The sequence below is a fragment of the Convolutriloba macropyga genome, chromosome 1 (assembly GCF_964194025.1).
Source record: "Convolutriloba macropyga chromosome 1, txConMacr16.3, whole genome shotgun sequence".
Lineage (NCBI taxonomy): Eukaryota > Metazoa > Xenacoelomorpha > Acoela > Convolutidae > Convolutriloba > Convolutriloba macropyga.
The window spans coordinates 8103551-8128404 of NC_134468.1; the positions used below are offsets into that span (position 1 = coordinate 8103551).

A 24854-nucleotide genomic window follows, 5' to 3' on the forward strand; every position below is an offset into this window, starting at 1 on the left:
TAAGTAATGGTTGCGTGACTCTGCTTGAAATCACTGAGAACTTCTGGCGTTTATCGAGAACCACGAAGCGGATCGAGATAATAAGTTAGAAACTCGAATTTACTTTTGCAGCCACGTAACCATGCTCAAAAGACTCACGTGGACATTTTAAAATGCCGTGAAGTCTGCAGTGCCAGAAGTTAAAATACCACAAGTTGCTACTTAGCCAGAAGTTAGCTTTCGTCATTTTGAAACGTGCGCGTTTGGTGTTTTAAGTAATGGTTACGTGACTCTGCTTGAAGTCACTGAGAACTTCTGGCGTTTATCGAGAACCACGAAGTGGTTCGAGATATTAAGTCAGAATTTCGAAGTGACTTCTGCAGTCACGTAACCATGCTTAAAACACCAAACGCGCACATTTCAAAATGAGGAAAGCTAACTTCTGGCTGAGTAGCAACTTCTGGCATATTAACTTCTGGCAGTGCAGACTTTCGGCACTTCAAAAATGTGCACGTGAGCGTTTTGACAATGATTTTCACTTCCTTTCCTGGGTCTTAATTTAAATTATCTTTTGAATAGTTAAATTTTTTGATTTCAGCTATTTACTTTATTCGTGAAGATTCGTTGATCTTTAAAAAATAAGTCTAGGTTATGAAGTCTAGTTGATCTATACAACAGATTCTAAGCTTTTCTTCCCCTTAAACTCTGGCAGCAAATAATCATCTGAAACAGAAGTTTTGAACAAATGTTCTGTGCAAATGATGCTATAATAAACAAGTGTCTTCAAATATGTCTCTACACGACAAGAGCTTAGAAAACAGTCATCAATTGAGGATTTGCAGCATTTGAGTTAAGGCACATCCCCCAATTATGCCAACATTTTTCCTGATCTTTTCCGCGTCCGAAAGCTCTAAACTATTTAGAATAAGCAATAAAAATTCGTACATATATTCTCCACTCTTTATACCTTTGCCAAAATCTTTTGCCCGGATTGTACTGAGAGGTGTACAAATAAATAATGTAACAGTTTCAAAAAAATAGTATTTAACATTTAAATTATTTACTCATTTTCTTGTAGACAACTGTTAGAGATACTTGAGTATTTATAAGCATCAAGTTGAATCCGAAGCACAGCCTTTAAGTGTTCTAATTGCCATTCGCCTAACTTCCACGAAATTTTCTTCAAAACTTTTGCCCAATGGCTACAAAAACATCTTTCGCCTATTCGAGTTTTCAGTTTTCGCCTAATATCCTACGCCCCCTTAAAGACGTTATGATGCACGTTTTGTTCAAGTGTTCACACTTATTACACAAACGGAAATGATACACAGTTTCTGATGATTGGTGGTCAGTTAAAGTTTGTCAAAATACGCCTTGAGAGCCTTTCCTTCTCTCGCTATTACAACTTCACGAATTGAAACAGCCTCTTTGTTCTGGGCAAGTGCTCTCTTGAACCTGTCGAATTTGTGCGTCTTGAAAATCCTTTCAGCAGGAGCCAAGTCTTCAACTTTGCAAAATGGGTTTGAACACATTTTTAACACGAAGTTCAAACTGCGAGACTCTATTCCTCCCGTTGCATCACGCACCTTCTCAAAGTTTTCCTGAAATCATCGATAGTTTTTTTTCTAGAAATGAAGCTTTATGCATGACGAAAATTCAAATTGAACACAAAATCATAAATGACATTCGAACTCAAAAGTAATTATTTTTGCGCAAATTGTTGTCCTCGTCCTTTAGTCTAATACAATCTTTACATATTTCAAAGAGGTTCTACCTTTTTTACCCTGATTCGTTTAACCCAGCATATCTTATCCCCATATCATTTAACCCCTCTATCATTTCACCACATCAATCAGCAGTTGACGTTGCAGGCATGATGTATCATAATGTAGTGGATAACTTAATCCCATTTTCGGTTGTGAATCATCACTTGTGAGAGGTGAATAAATCGGGCTTAAATGATAGGGGTTAAATTAATAGGGGTGAAAAAGCGGTACAAATTCAAAGAAAATGTGAAACTACAGTGCTACATAAGTCCACTAGAAATATAATTACAACGCTCCCAAATTTTCTGTTTTCAGCAGAAAGGGCCAAATTTCTGCCCGTTATCCAAAGCGTAGGAGAGTCTGATGTCAATTTCCTAGCGCGACTTAGAGAAGAAGTACGTTACTGTGACTTCGAAACACTTAAAACAGCAACCAACCCCGAGGATGTGTTGGTAAAAAGTAAAATTTATCATAGGCTTGAGACCCTCAGGCAAAACTAAGACTACTAGACGGCATAAAAAAAACGACAATGTCTCTTTCTAAAAAGACAAAAATCCTACAGTTCTGAAGTCAAGCAACGACTTTTGCACGTTCAACAGGTAACAAACTGCAAATAAAAGAAGAAGTGGGATATAACTTCAAAAAGATGTTTAGAAAACCAAGTGAAAAGCTCCCTGGTATTAAAGCCAATGGTAACTTGTGCAAAAGATGTCGAGGTAAGCCACACGGCAGCAAGCCATGACCGGCTTTGAACAAGAAACGTAAGACCTGTTAAAAGGCGCGGGCACTTTGCTAAAATGTCCAGAAGTAAAACCAAGCCTAAGTCCGGCAAGTTTGACCAAGAAAACAACTTCTGTGGGGAAGAAGGTTAGCTAGGTGGTCAAACATCTTCCGAAACGGAGATGGGAATGTACTATGCACGGAAAACATGTTAAACATGTCAGTGACAGGGGAGTACATTACAGGAAAAGACCACAATATAAAAATGCCAGTTCATACCGTTGCTGATAGTACCCTGATATCATCTTTTTTCTTGACGAAACCTGGTAAAACTCAGTTAGATGGAAAAATCAGACGTCTTCAGGTCTATGAGGGACACCAACTGAAGCTTCTGGGATCACTAACATGTGATGTTGAGTGGAACGAAAGTATAAGCAACAACACCTAACAGTTGCAAAGTCTGACAAAGAATTTGGCCAACTTGAGAGAGACCTAATACCCCAAGAAAGCATCCACACTGTGAGTGATAAGACTACCTGCAGTCAAAGGGTACAAAGCGCATGTGAAATTCATACCGGTATCACATTTGTGCAACGGTCTTCAATCTGGGAGTGTTCAGAGAGCTAAACTACTTATTCAATTCTTAGTTTATGCGACTGAAGTCATTGTGTCGCAATTTCGAAAACTCGTCGGGAACATATAATCGCACTCGACGCTGTTGGTCACGATAAATGCCGTCAATTGAGCTCAACTGCCCAAAAATGTGGATGAGGGGACAGTTTAGAAAATGCAATATCAGCTGACTAAAATTGTGAGCAAAATTTAGAGTATGCAAAATCAGGAACCCAAGTCAGTCGTCACGCAAAGAGTCAGAGGGTCCATCTAACGCTTAGAGTAAAATAAGACGCCAACTGAAACAATTGCTTCCAACATTTTAAAGAGCAGTTATTCTTTGACAATGTATACTGTTCAGTTGTAGCTTCACATGATCAAGAGTCTATTTTGAGGAGCATTTTCAATAACGATTCGACTTCCGTTTGTTTCGTACTTTGTAAGAATCGACCAACGACTTCCGCTAGAATTTCGATTGCCGTAAGTTACACCAAAACAGAAATAGCAGTTATGGAGAAACTACAGATGAAGTTTTCCAAGCTTTCGTGAGTACAATCTCACTTTAATTCTATTGAACTTGATAAAACGTTTGAATACACAATGCTGAAACTTACTTCAAATGATGTACGCATGATCATCTTAAACAGATTTTTTGAAACTTACTGCTTCCTAAAGACATGAAACAGATTTCTGAACTTACTGCTTCTTACAGAAAACTGGCAAACTTTATCTGGATTTTTTTAGTACTGCCATCTCTCCTCAATTTAGAGACGATAAAATTTTACTTCTTTATAGTCCACTCTTTTCTTGACACGAGGACATACCTTTAAAACAACCTATGCGCATGCAAAGGTTATTTTTATGATTAGGAAGAAAATAAAAATTGAATTAAATTTAGGATTTGATTATATTAACTTTAACGAATGCTTTGTTGATTTCTAGATATTGTTGTTTCAAATATCTTTAACCTTTTGGTCATAATCTAATTTGATTGTTTCGAAAAAAACAACAATCGATATCGTTTCAGTGCGAAACAGGCAGTTTACCGTGTAAAAATGCAATTTGAGCGTCTACTTTTGTCATTGAAGGCAATGAAAAAAGCTCGATAAATCAAGTTGTAGGTCGGTTGTAGCTATTTTGTACAAAACATAACAACACCAGGGTTCTTATAAATTGTGACGAAGTAGTAAGCAAATATAACTAAGACACAATTAATTTTTCCAAAAAAAAATTACTCAGACGGTAGCGCTGTGATATCGAAAATTACCTCGCAGTAATTAAGTAAGAACTCTCCAAGCTCCATATCGTATCCCAAATATTCAAAAGCGTAATTTTGGTCACCGTTCGGAATCTGATCAGATATCACAAACTCGACCACTCTCAAGGCCAATTCTTTGCCTTTCACACAACCCATGCCACGAAGCAGACCTCGTTTTTCTTCATTGCTCGACGACGATTTGTACAAACTGATCAGAACATCGAGTTCTTCTTTATCGAGTGTATTTGCGCCCACCACTTTCAAAACCGAGTCTCTTATTTTGGGACATATTGGCTCGTTGTTTTTTGCAAAGTTGTCGAATAAAGAACGGCAGTATGTGACTGTTTCTGGATGGCCAAGTTTCCCCATTTGAAACATAATCATCGTGCGCAGCATTTCAGTCAAGTGGGACTCGGTCTCTCTGAAACACAATTGGCGGCTATTTATTGCGAGATCATTTCCCACACATTCATTCCAGCCCTCAACACGTGTTGTGCCTAATTCAACCTGATTGTTTCGCTGTGAAAGCTTCAGTACCTCATACACAATAGAACAAGGTCACAAACACGGTTTTCCTCACTTAAACCAGACTAAGAGTTCATAAATGCTATCACTTTAGTATTGATTTTATGACTTTTCAAGAGAACAACATGAAAAAATTTGCGTAAAGCCTGCCAATAAAAATTGGCAATTTTCCTCATACGCTTATACATAATAGTTAATTATTTTTTATTATCACTGAAAAATAGTTTAACTATTCATCACACGAGAAAAAAAATTGGGTGATTTCACACGAGAGAGTTTTGAAGTGACCATGCAGACATTTTTTGACCTCATCATAATTTGCAGATATATATAAAAAATCAGCTGAGCAAAAGGCGCATTCAAGAAATTAAAAGATTGAAACTAAAAGTCAAAACAAAAATTTAAACACGCACGCCTAAAAAATTTACGTGTTTTTTCACGCGTTTTATGAAGAGTTCATGCTTTAACTTTAAAAAATATGCATTTCAGTGTCACCAATGGGATATGAATCAGTCAGTTTTTTTTTCGAAAGATTTTTCAATGTTAGGCCTCTATAAAAAACAGGGTTCAAACTCAGAAAAAGGGGGTAAAAGAGGTGCCCCCCACTAGAAACCTACCCCTGACTTAAAAATCACTCAGAATAGTACCGTCTAAACCACTTTTTTAATCTTTCATATTTGTGCTTCCTAATGATGCGGCCTAATGATTAAAGCAATTAAAGCAATTATAGCCTAATGATTAAAAAGCTATTAATGTCACTTTCGGATCAGTACCTCAAAGTGTGATAGGAAAACCACAAGCAAGCACTCCACTTTGTGCAGGAACGTCCTTTGGGAGTGAGTCTTTTATAAAAAGAAATTTTTCACAAAAAGTTGCTTAACATTTAAAATCCTGACTTCAATTACCTTTTTCTTTTAAATTTCGCTCTTCAAAAGTTCTTTTAAATCCCCTTCTTTCTTAGCTTTATCTTTGTCAGTAGTTCTTTTAAGTTGCCCTCTCCTTTAACTCAGAGCCTGATTACATGAGCCAAATTGACAGACTTTTATCTGAGGCTAGAATGACAGCAGAAGAATCAACGCAAGATGAAAGCGATTTTGATGAAGTAAGGAATAAAGGAAAACGTTTCAGAAAAAGCCAACTCCAATCAACAACGTACGGCCGATGATTGTTACAATTGATTCAAGACCATCACAAATTCAGTTTGCAAAAGCAATCAGGTCGAAGTTTCCAGCCGTCCAGATTAAACAAATAAGAGAACTGAGGAACAATACCGACTTCTTTATTCAGCTAGAGGACCTCGCTTCAAGAGAATGCTTGATGCTGTCACTAGACCTAAATCAGGCCTTTCCAAATGCCAAAGTGAATTCTATGAATCACACTTCCTCAGCCTAAAACAAAACCAAGTTTCGTCAATGTAAACGTTCAACACAGCATTACTGAAGATGAGGTAAAAGAAGAACTTTTAAACAACAACGCACTAAACGCCACCAAAGTTTCACGAATTACAAGTCGAGCAACATGCCAACCAACAAAATTAATACGCGTGATTACGGAATCAAGCAATCAAGTCAACGCAGCTCAAAAACATGGCGTCAAGATAGGCTGGCAGCTATACCGATGTGAAGCAAGCCAAGAACCACCACATGTTATGCAATGTTTCAAATGCCAAAAATTTTGCCACTCAGCAAGGGATTGCACTAATGCAATTCGATGTCTTCGCTGCTCGCAAGATCAGAGTGTTAAAGAATGCGCTGTTGCCAAAAAAAATGCCAAATGCTCACAATGTGGCGGTGCTCTTGCGACAGTTTATCGAGGCTGTCCAGCATATCAGCATAAGTTAGCAGAGGCCTCAAAGAAGATAAATGAACACAAATTCTCAGCCGTAGCTAATAAACTGAACTCTCAAGCAAAGACTGACCTAACGCCATCAACTGAAAAAATTGCTGTTCTGGTAACTGAAGTTTTGAGCAAAATACGAACAGTTCTTAACACTATGTCCTACAGTGACATAATAATTATTGTCTCTAACAGCGTCTCACGTATCTTGAACGAAAAAATTGATGGCCAGAGAATACAAGACAGCATACAAAGCGCAAATACAGCTCCTGTTATTTCAATTCAAACAAACAATTTACCAAACAGCCAAAACTTTTCGCAAAATGGATAAGCTCAAGATTTTGCAATGGAACTGACGCGGACTAAACATCAAAATAAGTGATCTGATTTTGTTTTCAATAGAAGAAATAGATGTAATTTGTTTGAAAGAAGTTAAGATCTGGAAAAAAACAACCCCCCTCAACAACTACATTGCTGCAACGGAAACCTTCAACAACGGTCATCATGGCTCTGCTATCGTAGTGAAGAACAGCATTGTTATGAAGCGAATAGAACCAGTAGAAAAAGAAACTGATAGCAACAGAAGAACACTAGAAACACTCAAAATTTGCCTTAAGTTGCTCACTTTCGATGATTTTTGGATAATAACTGCTTACAATTCCCCAGGAAAGCCGCACTCGACCGATTAAATATTTTCACGAAAACTGAAAAATGTCTTCGTATGTTGCGACTTTAATGCTCCCCACCATGAACTAAACTGCTCCTACGATTCTGAAAATGGAGAAAAGCTCCTAAATATTATTGACGAGGGCAATTTTAAACTGCTGAACAACGGTTATCACACATATCAGTCGTTTGACGGAAAATGCAAAATATGTTAGATCTGCACTTTTGCGACAATTCACTTTTTGCGCATTTTAACGACATCCAAGTATCAGAAGAATAAGGCAGCGATCACAAAGTTACAATTACGACACTGAACCTGAGAAAAGGTGAAGTTTTTCAACTAAAATCAAAACTCAACTACAGAAATTTTAGAGAACATGCAAGAAAATTATACAGAGCATCAAATCTCTGGCCTGTGAAGTATCCAAAAAAAATGAACTAAAACAGTTCAGCACCAGTTTAGTTGAATTAAAACACAAATCTTTGGAAGACTCAACAAAAGTTCTCCTACAGTGTTGAAACGCAAAAACTGATAAAACTGAGCAGAAAAAGGCGAAGAGAGCTCAAAATAGCAGTTGGCGATCAGTATACATCTTTAAGAACGGCGACAAATTACCTACAGAAAGAAATTAAACAATCAATGATGCGATCAGAAGACAGAACAAGAGCAAATGTCTTGGAGAGTGCATGTGATAAGGGTAGCAAAGGCTTTTGGAAAGCAATAAAAAACTAATAAAAACGAGCCCAAACAAAAAACAGCAGATATTGGCTCTTTGTTCTTTGCAAAGTTGTTGAATAAAGAACGGCGCTATGTGACTGTTTCTGGATGGCCAAGTTTCCCCATTTGAAACATAATCATCGTGCGCAACATTTCAGCCAAATGGGACTCCGTCTATTTGAAACACAATTGGCGGTTATTTGATGCGAGATAGTTTTCCACACATTCATTCCAGCCCTCAACACGTGTTGTGCCTAATTCAACCTGATTGTTTCGCTGTGAAAGCTTCAGTACCTCATACACAATAGAACAAGGTCACAAACACGGTTTTCCTCACTTAAACCAGACTAAGAGTTCATAAATGTTATCACTTTAGTATTGATTTTATGACTTTTCAGGAGAAACACTTGAAAAAATTTGCGTAAATCCTGCCAATAAAAATTGGCAATTTTCCTCATACGCTTATACATAATAGTTAAATATTTTTCATTATCACTGAAAAATAGTTTAACTATTCATCACACGAGAAAAAAAATTGGGTGATTTCACATGAGAGAGTTTTGAAGTGACCATGCAGACATTTTTTGACCTCATCATAATTTTCAGATATATATAAAAAATCAGCTGAGCAAAAGGCGCATTCAAGAAATTAAAAGATTGAAACTAAAAGTAAAAACAAAAATTTAAACACGCACGCCTAAAAAATTTACTTGTTTTTTCACGCTCTTCATGACGAGTTCACGCTTTAACTTTAAAAAATATGCATTTCAGTGTCACCAATGGGATATGAATCAGTCAGTTTTTTTTTCGAAAGATTTTTCAATGTTAGGCCTCTATAAAAAACAGGGTTCAAACTCAGAAAAAGGGGGTAAGAGAGGTGCCCCCCCCCCCAACTAGAAACCTACCCCTGACTTAAAAATCACTCAGAATAGTACCGTCTAAACCACTTTTTTAATCTTTCATATTTGTGCTTCCTAATGATGCGGCCTAATGATTAAAGCAATTAAAGCAATTATAGCCTAATGATTAAAAAGCTATTAATGTCACTTTCGGATCAGTACCTCAAAGTGTGATAGGAAAACCACAAGCAAGTACTCCACTTTGTGCAGGAACGTCCTTTGGGAGTGAGTCTTTTATAAAAAGAGACTTTTCACAAAAAGTTGCTTAACATTTAAAATCCTGACTTTTTCAATTACCTTTTTCTTTTAATTTTCGCTCTTCAAAAGTTCTTTTAAATCCCCTTCTTTCTTAGCTTTATCTTTGTCAGTAGTTCTTTTAAGTTGCCCTCTCCTTTAACTCAGAGCCTGATTACATGAGCCAAATTGACAGACTTTTATCTGAGGCTAGAATGACAGCAGAAGAATCAACGCAAGATGAAAGCGATTTTGATGAAGTAAGGAATAAAGGAAAACGCTTCAGAAAAGTGCCAACTCCAATCAACAACGTAAGGCCGATGATTGTTTCAATTGATCCAAGACCATCACAAATTCAGTTTGCAAAAGCAATCAGGTCAAAGTTTCCAGCCGTCAAGATTAAACAAATAAGAGAACTGAGGAACAATACCAGATTCTTTATTCAGCCAGAGGACCTCGCTTCAAGAGAATGCTTGATGCTGTCACTAAACCCTAGTCAGGCCTTTCCAAATGCCAAAGTGAATGCAAGGAATACACTTCCGAAGCCTAAAACAAAACCAAGTTTGGTCATTGTAAACGTTCAAAACAGCATTACTGAAGATGAGGTAAAAGAAGAACTTTTAAACATCAACGCAATAAACGCCACCAAAGTTACACGAATTACAAATCGAGCAACGGGCCAACCAACAAAATTAATACGCGTGATTACGGAATCAAACAATCAAAACAACGCAGCTCAAAAACATGGCGTCAAGATAGGCTGGCAGCTATACCGTTGTGAAGCAAGCCGAGAACCACCACGAAATATGCAATGTTTCAAATGCCAAAAATTTGGCCACTCAGCAAGGGATTGCACTAATGCAATTCGATGTCTTCGCTGCTCAAGATCAAAGTGTTAAAGAATGCACTGTTGCCAAAGAAAATGCCAAATGCTCAAAATGTGGCGGTGCTTATACGACAGTTTATCGAGGCTGTCCAACATATCAGCATAAGTTAACAGAGGCCTCAAAGAAGATGAATGAACACAAACTCTCAGCCGTAGCTAATAAACTGAATTCTCAAGCAAAGACTGACCTAACGCCATCAACTGAAAAAATTGCTGTTCTAGTAGCTGAAGTTTTGAGCAAAATACGAACAGTTCTTAACACTAGGTCCTACAGTGACATAATAAATATTGTCTCTAACAGCGCCTCACGTATCTTTAATGAAAAAATTAATGGCCAGAGAATACAAGACAGCATACAAAGCGCAAATACAGCTCCTGTTATTTCAATTCAAACAAACAATTTACCAAACAGCCAAAACTTTTCGCAAAATGGATAAGCTCAAGATTTTGCAATGGAACTGACGCGGAGAAAACATCAAAATAAGTGATCTGATTTTGTTTTCAATAGAAGAAATAGATGTAATTTGTTTGAATGAAGTTAAGATCTGGAAAAAAACAACCCCCCTCAACAACTACATTGTTGCAACGGAAACCTTCAACAACGGTCATCATGGCTCTGCTATCGTAGTGAAGAACAGCATTGTTATGAAGCGAATAGAACCAGTAGAAAAAGAAACTGATAGCAACGGAAGAACACTAGAAACACTCAAAATTTGCCTTAAGTTGCCCACTTTCGATGATTTTTGGATAATAACTGCTTACAATTCCCCAGGAAAGCCGCTCTCAACCGATAAAACATTTTCAGGAAAACTGAAAAATGTCTTCGTATGTGGCGAATTCAATGCTCCCCACCATGAACCAAACTGCTCCTACGATTCTGAAAATGGAGAGAAGCTCCTAAATATTATTGACGAGGGCAATTTTAAACTGCTGAACAACGGTTCTCACACATATCAGTCGTTTGACGGAAAATGCAAAAATGTTAGATCAGCACTTTTGCGACAATTCATTTTTTGCGCATTTTAACGACATCCAAGTAACAGAAGAGTTAGGCAGCGATCACAATGTTACAACTACAACACTGAACCTGAGAAAAGGTGAAGTTTTTCAACTAAAATCAACAATCCACTACAGAAATTTTAGAGAACATGCAAGAAAATTACACAGATCATCAAATCTCTGGCCTGTGAAGTATCCAAAAAAGAATGAACTAAAACAGTTCAGCAACAGTTTAGTTGAATTAAAACACAAATCTTTGGAAAATTCCTGCATTAACCAGAAAGAGTTCCCCTACAGTGTTGAGACGCAAAAACTGATAAAACTGAGGAGAAAAAGGCGAAGAGAGCTCAAAATAGCAGTTGGCGATCAGTATACATCTTTAGGAACGGAGATAAATTACCTAGAGAAAGAAATTAAACGATCAATGATTCGATCAGAAGACAGAAAAAGAGCAAAGAGAGTGCATGTGATAAGGGTAGCAAAGGCTTTTGGAAAGCAATAAAAGAACTAACTAATAAAAACGAGCCCAAACAAAAAACAGCAGAATATCCAAAATTATTCTACAAAAATTGCGTGGCGGTCACTGACAAGGAAAAAAGCGAAATGTTCAAACAGCTGCTAAAGGACACAATGAAAAATCACGAAACGGATTCATCAACAATTTCTGAACTCTGCGACAATATTGAGAATGAAACAGAAGCAACCATAAATACAAATGAACATACTGAACAACTTGGCATTGTGGTTACAACAAAAGAATTTGATGAAATCTTGAAAGAAACGAGTAAAACATGCCCTGAGCAGGACAAAATCTGCTACAAAAACAGAATGTTAAAGCCCCTGCATGTCTCCTCATATCTAGCTCCATAAACAACTCGTATGTTCCGGTTAACTGGAAAGAATCCCAGATAAAACCGATACCAAAACAAGACAAAGACCGATCGAAGGCTGAAAACAACCGACCCATTAGTCTTAAAAATTGCATAGCCAAAATATGTGAAATTGTTGTTAAAAATATCGTTATGGAATATTGTGAACGCCAAAATATATTTGGCGAGACTCAGAGTGCTTACAGGAAACACCGCTGCATAACAGATAACCTCATTAAACTCACTCAGCACGTCAGTGTAGCCTTTCAGTGGTCCGAAATGGATGGTTTCGTATGCTTGGATGTCGAAAAAGCGTTCGATGCTGTATGGCGCCTAGGACTCTCGCAAAGGAATGTGTTCGTGAAGATAAACTCCATTGTCAGTGATAGTTTCAGCCCGACAGCTGGAGTACCTCAAGGGGGCGTAATTGCTCATTCTCTTTCTCAATTACGTCAGTGGTTTGCCGCAAATAAAAGCCCAGATCTCACATTTCGCTGACGACTTTGCCCTCTACTATAGGTCAGGATCCCCCAAATTAATCGAAGAACATCTTCAATCGTCACTGAATAGTCTAATTAACTGGTGCGACTCCTTGAAAATCAAAATTAACCCAAATAAAACTCATTACTTGATCTTTAAAAACCCCTCAAAGAAAGAATCTTCTCTAGAGCTCAACATAAAATGAATATCCATTCAGAAGACACAATCGAAAAAATTCTTGGGTATCATTCTTACTCCACACCTCGAGTGGAATGAACATTGCAAAGATTTAATAAGAAGAGCAAACAGCCGGCTATTTCAACTCTGGAGGCTTAGTAACATAAACGTTAATGAGGAAAGTCTAATTTTGGTTTACAAATCTTGGATCAGACCACTATTTTTGTACTCAAATGCTTGCTGGCTGGATGAATTGCATGCTCTTATCAATAAAATACAAAACGTTCAAAACCGAGCCCTACGAATTTGCCTTCGAAAACCAAGATGGTACCAGACTCAAAAACTCCACGAAGAGGCAAACATGAAGTCAGTCAGGGAAATGCAGATGAAACTGGCCAACGTGTATATTCAAAGGGCAACCAAACACAACATACTATCTGTATCAGAGCTGATATATAAGAAACGACAGTGCCCGCTCAACTCTTACAAAAGCACTCTTGATCATCTAAATTACTAAATCTTCTAGCCGCATACACAATAGACTAGTGGCTAAGATGACTGCTCAGAATAGTGATCAATTAAACAAAAGGAGGATCAATCCCAGTTTAATCCCAGAAATTCAAAATCAAAGATCATCATCTTTCAAACAACAGAAATGGGTTCAATGACAGAATAAAATCAAAAACTGAGAAAGGAAAACTACGGAAACAGGAAAAAAAGTACAACAACAAACAAGAAAACAGATTGACAGATAGTGCAAATGAAAAACTAGCAGAAAAACCAAAAGTAGCTGTCGAATGGCACAAATGCGAGGAGCACAAAAAAGGTTTAACAAAGTAAACACAACCACGGTTCGAGTCCAACTCCAGCAAATTTACATTTATTTTCTTGGTGTTTCCTCCATCCAATGAACTGCATCAAATTTCTAACGTCTTGAAGAAGAGGAAAGTGGACCAGTTGTCAACAAAGCGAGGATTATTAAAGAAAGAATGAACATTTCTTTTCTCCGACCGGGGTTCGAGTCCAGCTTAGTTGCCTCCAACTTTCCTTATTATAATGAATTCATTTTCCCCCGCTATTTTAGCAATATGAAAAACAACAGAACAATCAGACGTGTTAAATGTATTTGGCCAGCCGCTCGCCTAGTCAATTCGGGGCCAAATATAACTCAGTCTTTGTCATTCTCTGCCCATCTCATTTAATTGTCTTCATCTGTTCGGCTAGCCGCTCGGCTACTGTCATCTATTATGCGTAGTTATTGCCAACATTTTCGCCTTCTTTCGAAGCCTCTCATTTCTACTTTATCGATGACTATTTTACTATTTTCATCAACACTCCACTGATTTAAAAAGAAAACGTCTGTGACATTAAACAAAAACAATCACTCTTGTGCTGCGCGTGGTTTGGTTTCAGTGGTTTTATGGTTTAGGTTAGCGTAGCACTTTTATTTATCAATTTCTTAATACTGTCACTTTTATATTAATGCATTTTCAAGTCAAAAACAATTCTTTTATTTATTCTTTTTCTCCATCTCCTCATTAATCATAACCGTTCCTTTCTTTTCTCGTCAATCCTTTCTTTTTCGACATCGAAGCAGGACTATTTGAAATCAGGGCCACCGATCTAAGCCCTAGCTATAATTGAATCAAGCGGACAGTAACATATTTGAATAAAAGCTGAATTTTTGTAACATCATACATGACACTTAGCGCGAACCGCTAATAAAACAGCAGAACTGGGAGCTTCGGTTTGAAACCGTTCGAGTCAGTTTGTCGATCTACGTTTTAAATTCGCAACGACTTAAACATTGAAAGAACGAAGCTTTGAAACAAAAAACCCGCAGAAACATAAGTCAACTTAGTGCAGTGAACTATTACCTCGAAGAAACAGAACATCAACACGCGTGGGTTCGAGTCCCACCTACGCCCCTCGAGCATTCAATGTTTTCCCATTCAATTTCATTTTATTTTTATTTTTATTCATCATAATTACCTGAAGAAACTATCACACTCATTTTAAACAATTTCCACGAGGCTAGCCAAGAAAACGATCCAATAGCGCTTGTATACGCAAAGTTCAGCCAGCAGAAGTCCTGCATGGTACTTGAAATGGCTGAGTCCATATGAGGCCGAGAAAGCCTTCTACTACAGTTATATAGAACTTTAAGTCTTAACAAAAACTTCTCGAACTTCTCAAACTCATTTTTTTCAACTAAATTGAGCTGCACAACAGATAACCTCATTAAACTCACTCAGCACGTCAGTGTAGCCTTTCAGTGGTCCGAAATGGTTGGTTTCGTATGCTTGGATGTCGAAAAAGCGTTCGATGCTGTATGGCGCCTAGGACTCTCGCAAAGGAATGTGTTCGTGAAGATAAACTCCACTGTCAGTGATAGTTTCAGCCCGACAGCTGGAGTACCTCAAGGGGGCGTAATTGCTCATTCTCTTTCTCATTTACGTCAGTGGTTTGCCGCAAATAAAAGCCCAGATCTCACATTTCGCTGACGACTTTGCCCTCTACTACAGGTCAGCATCCCCCAAATTAATCGAAGAACATCTTCAATCGTCACTGAATAGTCTAATTAACTGGTGCGACTCATTGAAAATCAAAATTAACCCAAATAAAACTCATTACTTGATCTTTAAAAACCCCTCAAAGAAAGAATCTTCTCTAGAGCTCAACATAAAATGAATATCCATTCAGAAGACACAATCGAAAAAATTCTTGGGTATCATTCTTACTCCACACCTCGAGTGGAATGAACATTGCAAAGATTTAATAAGAAGAGCAAACAGCCGGCTATTTCAACTCTGGAGGCTTAGTAACCTAAACGTTAACGAAGAAAGTCTAATTTTGGTTTACAAATCTTGGATCAGACCACTATTTTTTTTAATACTCAAATGCTTGCTGGCTGGATCACTTGCATGCTCTTATCAATAAAATAAAAAACGTTCAAAACCGAGCCCTACGAATTTGCCTTCGAAAACCAAGATGGTACCAGACTCAAAAACTCCACGAAGAGAAAAACATAAAGTCAGTCAAGGAAATGCAGATGAAACTGGCCAACGTGTATATTCAAAGGGCAACCAAACACAACATACTATCTGTATCAGAGCTGATATATAAGAAACGACAGTGCCCGCTCAACTCTTACAAAAGCACTCTTGTTCATCTAAATTACTAAATCTTCTAGCCGCATACACAATAGACTAGTGGCTAAGATGACTGCTCAGAATAGTGATCAATTAAACAAAAGGAGGATCAATCCCAGTTTAATCCCCGAAATTCAAAATCAAAGATCATCATCTTTCAAACAACAGAAATGGGTTCAATGACAGAATAAAATCAAAAACTGAGAAAGGAAAACTACGGAAACAGGAAAAAAAGTACAACAACAAACAAGAAAACAGATTGACAGATAGTGCAAATGAAAAACTAGCAGAAAAACCAAAAGTAGCTGTCGAATGGCACAAATGCGAGGAGCACAAAAAAGGTTTAACAAAGTAAACACAACCACGGTTCGAGTCCAACTCCAGCAAATTTACATTTATTTTCTTGGTGTTTCCTCCACCCAATGAACTACATCAAATTTCTAACGTCTTGAAGAAGAGGAAAGTGGACCAGTTGTCAACAAAGCGAGGATTATTAAAGAAAGAATGAACATTTCTTTTCTCAGACCGGGGTTCGAGTCCAGCTTAGTTGCCTCCAACTTTCCTTATTATAATGAATTTATTTTCCCCCGCTATTTTAGCAATATGAAAAACAACAGAACAATCAGACGTGTTAAATGTATTTGGCCAGCCGCTCGCCTAGTCAATTCGGGGCCAAATATAACTCAGTCTTTGTCATTCTCTGCCCATCTCATTTAATTGTCTTCATCTGTTCGGCTAGCCGCTCGGCTACTGTCATCTATTATGCGTAGTTATTGCCAACTTTTTCGCCTTCTTTCGAAGCCTCTCATTTCTACTTTATCGATGACTATTTTACTATTTTCATTAACACTCCACTGATTTAAAAAGAAAACGTCTGTGACATTAAAAAAAAACAATCACTCTTGTGCTGCGCGTGGTTTGGTTTCAGTGGTTTTATGGTTTAGGTTAGCGTAGCACTTTTATTTATCAATTTCTTAATACTGTCACTTTTATATTAATGCATTTTCAAGTCAAAAACAATTCTTTTATTTATTCTTTTTCTCCATCTCCTCATTAATCATAACCGTTCCTTTCTTTTCTCGTCAATCCTTTCTTTTTCGACATCGAAGCAGGACTATTTGAAATCAGGGCCACCGATCTAAGCCCTAGCTATAATTGAATCAAGCGGACAGTAACATATTTGAATGAAAGCTGAATTTTTGTACATCATACATGACACTTAGCGCGAACCGCTAATAAAACAGCAGAACTGGGAGCTTCGGTTCGAAACCGTTCCAGTCAGTTTGTCGATCTACGTTTTAAATTCGCAACGACTTAAACATTGAAAGAACGAAGCTTTGAAACAAAAAACCCGCAGAAACATAAGTCAACTTAGTGCAGTGAACTATTACCTCGAAGAAACAGAACATCAACACGCGTGGGTTCGAGTCCCACCCACGCCCCTCGAGCATTCAATGTTTTCCCATTCAATTTCATTTTATTTTTATTCATCATAATTACCTGAAGAAACTATCACACTCATTTTAAACAATTTCCACGAGGCTAGCCAAGAAAACGATCCAATAGCGCTTGTATACGCCAAGTTCAGCCAGCAGAAGTCCTGCATGGTACTTGAAATGGCTGAGGCATATGAGGCAGAGAAAGCCTTCTACAACAGTTATATAGAACTTTAAGTCTTAACAAAAACTTCTCGAACTTCTCAAACTCATTTTTTTCAATTAAATTGAGTTGAAAATTGCATTTTCAAGTCAAAAACAATTCTTTTATTTATTCTTTTTCTCTATCTCCTCATTAATCATAACCGTTTCTTTTTTTCTCGTCAATCCTTTTTTTTCGACATCGAAGCAGAACTATTTGAAATCAGGGCCACCGATCTAAGCCCTAGCTATAATTGAATCAAGCGGACAGTAACATATTTGAATAAAAGCTGAATTTTTGTAACATCATACATGACACTTAGCACGAACCGCTAATAAAACAGCAGAACTGGGAGCTTCGGTTCGAAACCGTTCCAGTCAGTTTGTCGATCTACGTTTTAAATTCGCAACGACTTAAACATTGAAAGAACGAAGCTTTGAAACAAAAAACCCGCGGAAACATAAGTCAACTTAGTGCAGTGAACTATTACCTCGAAGAAACAGAACATCAACACGCGTGGGTTAGAGTCCCACGCACGCCCCTCGAGCATTCAATGTTTTCCCATTCAATTTCATTTTATTTTTATTTTTATTCATCATAATTACCTGAAGAAACTATCACACTCATTTTGAAACAATTTCCACGAGGCTAGCCAAGAAAACGATCCAATAGCGCTTGTATACGCCAAGTTCAGCCAGCAGAAGTCCTCCATGGTACTTGAAATTGCTGAGTCCATCTGAGGCAGAGAAAGTCTTTTGCGCTACAGTTATATAGAACTTTAAGTCTTTTTAGAACTTTAAGTCTATTACTGTGTATATAACTGTGTATATAGCTTCTTTCACCTCTGGTTGTAAATAAATTTTATTGTATATAGGTGAATCTTTCATATTTGTGCTTCCTATGGGCAGTCAATAAGGGGGAAGGAGGTAGTGAAAGAAAGTGAAAAAAGTGAAGAGAATTTGATTATTCAATTATTTAATTTTGATTGAGTTTATATCTCTTTGACAGTCAAGTGGGGGTTTATTTCCCTGGGGGTTTCTTTCCGTGGGGGATTTTTTCCTATCTAATTTTGGTTTTTTTCCGAAACCGTTTCGCTTGAATTATTGCATAATCGGCCCAAAGACATCTACCTCCGGTCATTAACAGTTAGATACATCTAAAGCCAATTAGATATTTTTAAAATTTGATATCAAGGTACAACTTACCCTTCGTTCTTCTCCACGCCAATTTTGCTCGCTATCTTTTCAAACACTTCCATTTTAAACTTGTCAACTTTTGAGCTGTCGCAACCAGATCCGTAAAAAATGGGATTCAAACAGCTAAATACTTCAATCACAATGTTCCAGATCAGAAAATGTTGATCATCAACGTAACACTTCACAAGCTCCAAAAGCTCGACTATAGTCGACTGACCCGAAATAGCAAGCCGAAGCTTTTCGTAAAGTAACGCCGACCGGCTTTCAGCAGTCAAAATTTCTCCATTAGGGGACTGATTTATAGCATTGCTCAGCAATTTCATATTGTTTTCGGGATAGCTGACCAGATACATGCCTACAAAATCTGGGTTCAAATCAACCCAATCGGACTCACAAACGCCCTCAATTTCAATCACGTGCGTTTTAGATCGCATGACAAATTGTGACACAGGTTCTTTGGGACTTGATTGCGATATAATCGAAATAGGGATGCTCCATATTGTATTCAGCTCATCTTCTGTGCCATCATCAAGATGTCGTTTTTGAGATAACTTCAGCTGTCTTTTATTCGGCGTGAGTTGAGTCATTTCCTCAATAATTACCACTGGGAATCCAGTCTGTCTGGTCCATGAAGCCATCACCGATTCTAGGTCCATATTTGAAGCTTCACTAAAAATTTAAAAAATGTTTTGCACTACAATTACCACACAATACATTTACTAACTTAACAATTATGCCAATTTCAATTTAGCGATCTTTTCCGTATATGCTGCCCTCATTCTCCCCCCCCCCCCCCCCCCCCCCCAGTACGTTATGCACCAACCAGTTAGAGAGCACGTGCTATTACATAAAAAAATCATTATGTAAAAATATGGCACATGCGTCTGGGGGGTGCGAAAATTATGCACCAACGGGGGGGGGGGGGGGGGGGAGGTGACCGAGCGGGCAAAAACGTCGACTACGATTAGGGCATCATAACATATGATCGGTTTAATTTTTGGGTTAATATAATGAGTTTCAAAACTGTTACTCGTTTCGTGTGATTTAAAAAAAATCGCGTCCTTTTTCCACGAAAAATCATGAAAAGCAAAATCTAGTGTTCATCAGCTAGCCAATGAAAATTACGACACTTGCTAGGACCATCGAGGTGTTAATGAACTCCAAGGCAAAGCCTAGCTGCTGGATTAAAAAAAACATAAAACAGCCGAGAGTCATTTTACAATCAACAAAATGACTACATACACCTTTGAATTTTTTCTTCCTGAAGACAACTTATTAGTTTTTCTGCACTAATCAGAAGACATTCATTATCTTAATTGGAATCGACTATTCGGCACTCTTATGTGGGACTTCTTTTAGTATTCTTCATCTGGTGAGACCAATCCAATATTTTCCAAATTAACAATTGTTTCACTTTCAGGTCTTTTTTTAGGTCAAATTATTGAGTTTTTTTTTTCTTCTCACCGTTTTTTTCCAGAATGAGTCGTATTTATTATCCGTCATATCAATTATTCTGCAAAAAAGTGGAGATATTGAAACAAACCCTGGCCCAGCTCAAATAGAAAAATTGATAACAATAGACCAGTACTACAAAGAAAAGAACAGAACAGACGATAATCTCAAGTGGTACGTGAATTGTAGAAGCCTAAATAATAAATACCAAAAGTTATCAAATTTTTTGACATTTATCGACCAGTTGTCTTTTCTAGCTGTTACCGAAACATGGATTAAAGAGAACAATACTATTCCAAATTCTTTTTTGAGCAGTAGTCATCAATTTATTCACCAGCCGAGATCATCATCGACAGAACTGGAAAGAGGGGGAGGTGTAGGCATATGGATACCCAAGAAGTTTTCAATCAAAATAAATGACTTGAACACCATCAACCGGAGTTTTTTTTTTTGAATCACTATGGATAGAAGTAACTGAGCCTCTAGCACTGACAATCTAATCCTGTTTGGAGATTACAACATAAATATACTTAAAGAAACTGGGAAACAATTACTAAACAACTTCATTGCAGATAACGGGCTTCAGTATGTAAACACAAAAAAAGCAACATGGAAAAATGGAGAAACATTTTCTTTAATCGACCACTGCTTTATTTCTAAAAATCCAATCTTCGAAACAGATATAATAGAGTCAATACTTGAAAATGATCATTTCACTATTATATATCAATCATCATTGAAATTAGAATGGAAGCAGCAAAAGACAGAAAATTTAATGCGAGATAAAAAGAGATACACAAGAAGTAAGTTTAACCGTGATATTGCTTTGCAAGACTGGTCACTAATGTACAAAATCATTGGAGCAAATGAAATTTTCCAAAATGTATTAAATAGTCACGCACCTTTGAAGAATATAGAAGTAAAAACAAAAAAGGAGCACACAAAATGGCTATCAAAAGAACTGCGTATTCTCATTATTGAAAAGCATCGTGTATTCAATGAATGGAAAAAAGATCCTAATCAAGAGCTCTTTAACAGTTACAAAGTACTTAGAAACAGTGTTAATAGAAAATTGCGTAAAGCATCTGACGATTATACAAAACAATTTTTCGAGAATCTCCCAACTTCAAAAGAACAATGAAAATTTATCAAGAACAAAATTAACTCAAATAAACAGACAGAAAAAATTGCAAAGCTGAAAGAGGGCCATAACGTAATATCAGATGAAAAAAGCATTGCTAACTGTTTGAATAATTGTTTTGCCCGTCTTGGACTTTACAAGGGCGAAATAATTGCTCCTAAGTTGCCTTCTTTTAATTTTAAGGGAAATGAATTCAATTTCAGGCCGGTAAATAGAAGAGAGCTATACAAAGTTATTGAAAAACTACCAACACAAAAATGAGCTGGACCAGGGTATATAGCATCTTTGGCATTGAAAGGTTGTATATTGTCCATTGGAACCCATTTACAGTTTGCTATTAATGAGCGTATAAACGCAAAAACGTTCCCTGAAATTTTAAAAGAAGCCTATGTCACTCCCATCTATAAGAAAGGAGACAGGCACAACCCCAAAAACTATCGACCAATTTCGGTCACTCCGACGTTAGCAAAAATTTTTGAAAGACTTCTCTTGGAGCAAATGTCGGAACATTTAGATATGAATAAAATAATTTACAAAAATCAATTTGGTTTCCAAAAACAAAAGTCGTGTCTTAAAACAATAATTGCACAGACAGAGAAAATAAATCATTATGTTGAAGAAAAAGATATAGTCTTAACAATCTTTTTGGATTTAGCAAAAGCTTTTAACTCAATTTCCTTGGACAATTTTAGTTAAAAAATTGAAAAATTTGGTTTTGGAGAAAACGCAAGAGTCTTATTGAATTCGTTTCTATTTAACAGGAAACAATGCGTTAGAAACGGAATAGTTGAATCCGACTGGACAATTATAAATCATGGTGTTCCACAAGGTACTGTACTAGGACCACTAGTATTCATACTTTATGTAAATGACTTCGGTGAGGAAATAGGGAAAAGTTGGAATGTTTTACAATTTGCAGATAACACAGCAATTTTATGTCATGAAAAAATGAACAGTGTTTAGAAGCAAAGGCTAAAAAAATATTGATGGAGACTGAACAATATATGAAACAAAACAAGCTAACTCTAAATGAAATAAAAAACAGAAATAATGGTTTTCAAAAATGAAAAGTTACCAACTGTCAATTGCGTTGAATTGAATAGTCATTCATTGAAACCAACAGATGAAGTCAGATACCTAGGTGCTATTCTTGACAAAGAGTTGACATACCAAAAACAACTTAATAATGTGATCAGTAAAATGGCTTTAGCTATCAGATCAATTTCTTTGGTACGCAATCAATTACCTTTAAAGGCTCGAATTAATCTCTTTAGATCACTTGTTTTATCGCATTTAGAAGTTAGTGCAACTTTTTTTAAAGTGTGCCGTCCTACTCAATTGACAGAATAAACAAACAATTTAGATGGGGCATAAAAGTTTGCTTTTTTCGAAAATATGACAGTGCTCATAAACTAATTCTTGAAAATAAAATACTTCCCGCAGAACTTCAAATAGCAAAAACTTCATTAAATAGACTTTTCGATATTGTCCAATAAACAAACATACAGGACCAAAAAAATTCAGAATAATCGGAGACGTTGAAATTAAAGTTAATAATCGTACATATGATTTTTCTATCACAACAAATTGTAAATCAAAATGGAGTCAAAATTCAATTATGAGAAACTTTGTTCGGAAATGGAATGAACTTCCAAGAGCTCCAAAAAAGGAAAAATCAAAGAAAAAATTTAAAAAAGAATTAAAGGAAGAGATGCAAAAAAGACACGAACGAGTTCCAATGGACAAAAAAATTGAAGGCTTTAAAAGTTTATTTTTATATAATTCACGAGAACTAGAAACTGAACCTTAGTTTTTTATTATTATTATTATGTTTAGTTATTCAAGGGAAAGATGTAGTATGTTTGATTTATAATATTACAACATGTAACTTTAACCTTGGGGTTATTCGAATTTAAATGTTTGAGATTTGAAAAAAATGATCGTTACAAGCTCATGTAAATTTAATACAGTCAGAAAAACAATGTAAATATGAGCATTTGGGAATCCTCAACATATAATCAATGTATGCAAGAAAATGTAGGGGTCCCTGTACGCGCCCGATGAAAAAGTTATTCAGAGAGTGATTTATAAAAGAGGTTCTTTCAGTTCAAAATCGTTCAATTTAATGAGCCAGAATTGCCGATAGACATCAGTAGGTTAGTCGAGCTAAGCTTAGGCTCAAAACGTTGTTCGCTAACTACAGAGTGTTCATTCGTTTGTGTGATTAAATGAGATAGTACGTTGAAAGGTCTGCTTAAAGGAGCAAAAGGGTCACTGTTAGAACAGGCTATTATATAGAATATGATTTCTCACGTCTCCGGTCAAAACAGTCCCACACAAAATAGTCCTAAATTGCAAAATAGTCCCAAAAACAGACAAAACAGTCTCACACAAAATAGTCCCAAAATTTTACAGACTGTGACGCAACGCATTAATTAACGAAAGTTAATCTGACAATTAAGCTAAACCGAATCAAATTATCAAAGTATTAAAAGTGGACGCATAACTAGCTATTAAACTCAATGACATTTTTGTTTAAATTGGAAGGCATATAAAATATTGCCTCACGATGTTTGGCGTCACAATTTTTCCGACGCAAATTGTTAATATGAAATTTATTCAGACAAACAAAAAATCGGAAATGCTCGTCTTTGGAGGCTATGGCTATAATAGTCACCTACAATGCTGTATTTTAAAATGCAATGGCAGAGTCAGGCTACGCAATGAACAAATCGAAGTTATCACAGTTCATAGCCATTTACCTGATCCAGCAGGTATTGAAAAGAGAAAATTCCGCTCGGCGTTGAAACACAGTGCAGCAATGGCTGACGAGACTCCACGCCAAACAATATAGGTCCGAGAGCATATCAGAATGATGCTTTGCACGGCTTTCTTGTCAGTGAAAGATGTCATTACTGCATTGAAAAACTGCAGTCAAGTTGCCCAGAGGACTGTGAGCCAATTTTCAACTACTTTGAAGAAAATTACATGGGTCGATACAACTCAACTGGTCAGAAGCAGAAACCGCAATTGTACGTTGGAACTGCTGCGAGCGCATAAAAAGAGCTATCCAAGAACAAATAACTCTGTCGAAGGCTGGAACAGTAATTTTGTAAAACTAGTTAATACAAAACTTCCATCGCTACCAAAACTGATTGAAAAATATTAACATGAGGAATGAGCTAAATTTGAATGTGCGTACAAGTTTCAACGACTTAGACAAAGATGAGCATTTTGTCATTTGATTATTCGGTTATTACATCGCGAATTAGGGCAATTGAGAAGAAAATGAAAAAGATCAAATCTTTTCAAGTCTAAAAAGCATCTATGCAAGAATGGGCTTCATCCAGAACCTGCCGACATAGGCGAGCTGTCATCGGATTTTAGACGCGACATTTCTTATGTGAAATAATTCTGCGCCACTGTTGACGCAAGATAACTATTTTATTTTGTTGTTTTTATTTCAATTTTACTCGTTAGTTTTTATTTTATATGGTTTATCATCTAAATAGTGACAAATTTGCCGAAACTATGACCAGTTGGGGCTGAAAGATGTTGATTTCGATTCATACTGCCATAAGGCATTGACTCAACAGTATGGGTGTGCTCGAACCGGTCAGAAAATTTCGGTTAACAAGTGCCCGGTCAGGG

The 24854-nt window shown here is 36.8% G+C and overlaps 1 protein-coding gene across 1 annotated transcript in view; it reads right to left on the minus strand.

Annotated features, from left to right (window-relative positions):
• Positions 1-1052: 1052 nt before the first annotated feature.
• LOC142334712 (puromycin-sensitive aminopeptidase-like) overlaps positions 1053-24854 on the minus strand; it is a 75627-nt gene continuing 51825 nt past the window's right edge. The window contains exons 8-10 of the mRNA XM_075382959.1: positions 18620-19279; positions 4345-4756; positions 1053-1580 (exon numbers count right to left, since the gene is read on the minus strand). Coding sequence (XP_075239074.1) covers positions 1332-1580; positions 4345-4756; positions 18620-19279 — 1321 coding nt within the window. The 3' untranslated portion in view covers positions 1053-1331. The remainder of the gene's footprint in view (positions 1581-4344; positions 4757-18619; positions 19280-24854) is intronic.